General features: G+C 35.3%; 1 protein-coding gene across 1 annotated transcript; it reads left to right on the plus strand.

Moving 5' to 3' along the window:
* The first annotated feature begins 1,807 nt into the window (after positions 1 to 1,807).
* On the plus strand, positions 1,808 to 4,428 carry LOC129565607 (atlastin-like). The gene is made up of 8 exons (XM_055440626.1): positions 1,808 to 1,955; positions 2,065 to 2,303; positions 2,369 to 3,148; positions 3,223 to 3,378; positions 3,449 to 3,577; positions 3,648 to 3,776; positions 3,846 to 3,995; positions 4,052 to 4,428. The coding sequence occupies exons 2-8, from the start codon at positions 2,076 to 2,078 to the stop codon at positions 4,223 to 4,225; spliced, it is 1,746 nt and encodes a 581-aa protein (XP_055296601.1). The 5' UTR covers positions 1,808 to 1,955; positions 2,065 to 2,075; the 3' UTR covers positions 4,226 to 4,428.
* The last annotated feature ends 706 nt before the right edge of the window (positions 4,429 to 5,134 follow it).

Below are 5,134 nucleotides of genomic sequence, written 5' to 3' on the forward strand. Positions count from 1 at the left end.
CACAATGGATTCTTATTTCGAGCCATCGAAGGCATATTTACGCGGGTTCGATTTTGCCTTGTCTTGGTTTGCTGTGTTTCGTAACTTAATTTTAATGCACTGCAAATAAAGTCGAGGTGGCTGGTGTTTTGAGAGTGTTCACCAAACCATATTGTTGCTGAAAATATTTTCGTGTCTTGTTTCGCATTTCTGCATCGCGCGCGGCGTTTCACATTTTTCGTTTCCGTTACGTTGAGCGGTTGGCACAGAGAAAAATAAACCGAACCGTGAACAAAAAGTGCAAGTGCACGCCGTGCCATAATAACACATTGCTGCTACGCTATACAAATTGAATGTTGGCTGAATGGACGAGACGAGGGTGGGGGAGAAAGAAAAAGGAAAGTGATAAAAGGAGTCATGTTCTTTTGCCATTTATCAATACCGATCGCAATATTTTTTCCTTCATTCTTCGTTGCATTCTTTTTTCAAACATTTTTCCCAGTTATTCAATGGATTCTGTGCGCTTTTTTTTCCTTTTGTCGTCATCGTTCGCGAGAAATAAAATCACATTTAGCAACTTCAGTGCTTACACATTGAATGTCATACTTTGTGCACAAAATAAGACAGGAAAAATTATTATATTTTTTTCTCAAGCAAAGAACGAGAATGGGGGGAAGCACGAAAGGTTTGTGCCAACTGCATGCTCAACAATGAAATCGCATTATAGACACGTCGAACACAACTACACCCCCTGGAAAAAGTAAACAATATGCCATGCCATGTCAATGCTTGTATTGTACGCCTGCTCAGCGAATGTGCACCACAATTTGTATTCAATTTGTCATGAAATAACTTTTTCCTTCTGTATTTGCAGCGGTGAAAAATTGCACCGCGTGCTCACTGCTCACCCATTGGCAAAATGATTTCATTTTTAATACCGTAAAACGGCAATTCTTCTTTCAATACAAAAGAACATGAAATACGAATGGAACTCTTTCGAACGGATCTTAATTCAACTTGTGTAACTTACGATAATTAGAGACATGCATCTGCGAAGTACATAAGACGATAAGCAATTCGCCTTTTTCAGCGAATTGAAGAGTTTTTTTTTTTATCATTTTAAATTATGAACAAATTCCAAATAGACATTTCTTGAACAATTTATGTCAATATTTTTGCTGCCGTTCAAATGCCGTTATTTCTTTCTCATTTTGTAAATATATTTGCAAATTAAACACATAACTTCTGAGAATGGGTATAATCGCTGAAATCACTATTCAAGTCCATACAGCATTAATGTCAATACAATCAAATAAACAATTTATATTAATGGACAATCCATTTTGGCTGAATTGCATCGTCAGTTAATTTGTTACATGGAATGACTGGACCAAACTTTTGCTAGTCCAATCATGTCGCTTTCCATAGAATCATCGAGTGACATCATATTGTACGAGTTATGCGAACACAGGCCTTTGTAGATCAGCAACACTCGAGCACTCACTAATACTCTTATACGTCGTCTTTACTTGCGTGAAGCATACAATGTGTGATATAAGCAAGCGATGCTGTTGTTGCGGCGGTTATCTTTTGTTTATAAAATGTGGCAAATACTATAGCTCAACATAAGAAAAGGGAATATGAATTGGTGTGACATATATTTGTCTCTTTCATTCAAATACATGCGTCTGAAACTATATAAAGCGGTATGATCAGCAATGCAACAGGCTAATTGAGAAAGAAAAATATTCTGGAGCAAGTGTTAATGTGGTATATATTTCAGTGTCACAACGCTAACGTTTTCATAACTGTTCAAGTCATTTGGTCGTACACATCGTTACAAAGTGCTCACATCTTGCGGTTTAACAAAATTGTTTTCTTGAGAATACAATACGTTTTGGAGTCAAAATCTTTTCTATTAAAATTTGATTGAGAAATCACATCTTTTTTCGACATATCATTCGAAGTGACTAAAGGTATGATTTTGATATTATTTATTTCTCAAAGTGATGATAATGATCCTATGTTCCTACAAAACAAATATGTTGTTCATTTCATTCGATTGATTCATGTGAAATTTTCTAGATCGTTCTGCGATGGAAAGTACGTCGACTAATTCTGCTCCTGAATCGAATTCGGCACGAGCTGTTCAAATTATTTGTCCCGAAAATCATAAATTCAAAATAAATTTGGATGAGTTCAACAAAATTCCCAACCTGAACGACATGAAGGATCGTCACGTCGTCGTCGTATCGATTGCTGGTGCATTTCGAAAAGGAAAAAGTTTCTTGTTGAACTTTTTCCTTAAATATTTAAATGCCCAGGTAATTTTTTCAAAGTGAAAATATTTTATGCATTTGCTTACCATTTTTAACTTACAATTGAACAGTATAAAAAACATGACGTCTCGGATTGGCTTGGTGAAAATGGAAACATGGATGAATTAAGTGGTTTTAAGTGGCGTGGTGGCCGAAAACCCGAGACAACTGGCATTTGGATGTGGTCGGAAGTGTTTACTCATGACTTCAGCGATGGCGAAAAGGTTGCCATCATTCTACTGGATACACAAGGTATTTTCGATCATCAAAGCAGTTGGCGTGATTGCACTGCGACCTTTGCACTCAGTATGCTGTTGGCCTCAGTGCAATGCTACAATGTCATGCAGAATGTCCAAGAAGATGACTTGGAAAATTTGGAAATGTTCACCGAATATGGTCGACTTGCTCTTGAACAATCACGCGAAAAACCATTTCAAAAATTGCTTTTCATCATTCGAGACTGGCCAAACGCATTTGAAACTAGCTACGGATGGAACGGTCAACAAGTAATCGATGAAATTCTGAGCGAAGACGACGGTCAAACATCCGAAAATCGAAAACTGAGAGACCGTATCAAGTCAAGTTTCAAAGAAGTGAAGGCATTTTTGATGCCTCACCCAGGCAAGGATGTGGCACAAAGTGGGAAATTTACCGTGAAATTACAGCAAATCGATCCAGAGTTCGTGAAATATCTCAAGGAATTGGTTCCAGCTTTGTTTGCTCCCGAAAATCTCGTCGTCAAGAAGATCAACAATGAAAGTGTACGAGTTGGTGATTTGGTACAATATTTGCAAGCATATGCCAACCTGTTCAATGACAATAAATTACCCGAACCAAAAACGATTCTAACGGTATGGTTTCTCATATTTTGAACGAATCCAATATTATGGCCATTTACAAAACTAATTTTGATTCATTCAATTAGGCAACGGCCGAAGTGAATAATTCGATATTTCACGGTGAATGCTTGCATTTTTATGAAGTTTCAATGCAAAAGGAAATGGAAAAAGCTTCACCGTATTACACCGACTCGGAACTTCAGGATATTCATCAAAAACTCAAAGATGAAACAATGAAAAAAGTAAGACGGTTTTTAATGTTTGACCATTCTTCTTTCTATTATTGTTCCAATCGAATATGGTTTGAAATAGTTTCTAGAAAAACCCAAACTTGGCGGCGATCAATTAGCTTCCACTTTTTTCAACCAACTCGAAGGTGAAGTAGCGCAAAAATTGCTCTTTTTTCAGCGCGAAAACGATATGAAACAAAACAATGCCATTGTAAGTTCCTTTCGTAAATCTCTTAATCTCAGCAGTAGTTAAAATACTTCGTTTTTATACTTTTCACAAGATCCAGGAAAAAGCTGACAAATTGAACAAAGTTGCTGAAGAATTGAAAGATAGAATTGAATCTCTCGAAAATCAAAAGGACAACCTGTCATCTGAAATATATGAGGAGAGACTTCGCCATCTCGAAAAGGTATCAGACGAGCATGAACTATAATTGATTCATGAAACAAATAATTCAAACATATTATTCAATTTACAGGAATTCAACACCACACACAACTACACTTTGCGCGACCAACTGAAAGCCACATTCGAGAATAATATGATGAATCAAATCGGCAATTCACATCTGAATGACACTGACTTGATGAATTCATTCCATGAAGTTAAAGCATCTATTTTGCGCGATGTAAGTTTCCATATTATTTGTTTCTTTCTTGGTCAACTGATTCTTTTTGGTTTTAGTTTGATTCTAGTAAAAAAGGTGATAACGATATCTCTGGAAGTGTTCGTCAAAAATTGGAACGGGACATGGATAACGCGCTTTTCGGTATAAAACGATGGAATGAATCGAATAAGCTGCCACCACCCCACGCGATGGTTGTACTATACTATAATGTGTGGCTTTGGATTCACTGAAACAATAATAATTATTCGCAAAAGTACTACATCTACTTCTCCATTGATATCAATCAATTTTTATTCGATGACGATACAAGTGATTCAATTCTTTCTTAAAATAACCAACAGCAAAATTCCATACATTTTTCATTATCCTCTTCGAAATATAGTTAGAATATTGCTTTCGCAAAATCATTCGAACAAACAAACAAAACTGTATCAACAACTACATGAATAATTGTCAAAATAAAAAGAAATAAATATTCTTTAAACTAAAAGATTGACATTTTGTGCCTAATAATTTGTAAAAGTCCCATGTTTCAATGGATGACGGTACTATTTATACCAACATTTTAATTTTAAGACTGCACACTCAATATTATAGCGACATCTATTATTAAAATAGCTTGTAGAAAACGCATTCATAGCATTTCACTATAGTTTCGATGTTACCTATTAAATTTCCCTGTGGTATGTAGTTAACAAGTGTCAAACATGAATGTGTCAGTACTACAAGAGAATTTATTAGGAAATATCGCAACTACAGGGAAATGCTATATATGCATTCACTACAAGCTATTTTAATAATAGAAGTCGCTATAATATGGAGTGTGTGGAATCTTCATCAACAATTTGGATGAATCACAACTATGACAATTTTAAACATTGATTGAGTTGAATATTGAATACCAATCTTTCAATATCTTTTTCCAAGGATTCTTCAGAGCTTCTTAATTTGTTCTTAATGCATTGCGAAATGATGGCTTTTCAGGAAATACTCAAAATCAAGAAAGAGAAGAGAAACGAAAGATAAAAACTCGATGTCGCTGATCAAATTCCATTTTGGTTTGAAATATTTACATATTCATTCCGGAAAATGTTTTTTTAGCATACAAAGTAAGTAAAAAAATTATTAAATGTTGCAAT

Source organism: Sitodiplosis mosellana, unplaced genomic scaffold (genome assembly GCF_009176505.1).
Source record: "Sitodiplosis mosellana isolate CC-2019 unplaced genomic scaffold, AAFC_SMos_1.0 Smas_scaffold_3, whole genome shotgun sequence".
In the NCBI taxonomy this organism is placed as follows: Eukaryota; Metazoa; Arthropoda; class Insecta; order Diptera; family Cecidomyiidae; genus Sitodiplosis; species Sitodiplosis mosellana.

Bases quoted from the DNA above. Each gene is read 5' to 3' on its own strand.
- LOC129565607 (XM_055440626.1), top strand. From the start codon at position 2,076: ATGGAAAGTACGTCGACTAATTCTGCTCCTGAATCGAATTCGGCACGA. The intron at 2,304-2,368 runs GTAATTTTTTCA...ACAATTGAACAG, and splicing joins TTAAATATTTAAATGCCCAG to TATAAAAAACATGACGTCTC. The intron at 3,777-3,845 runs GTATCAGACGAG...TTCAATTTACAG, and splicing joins GACTTCGCCATCTCGAAAAG to GAATTCAACACCACACACAA.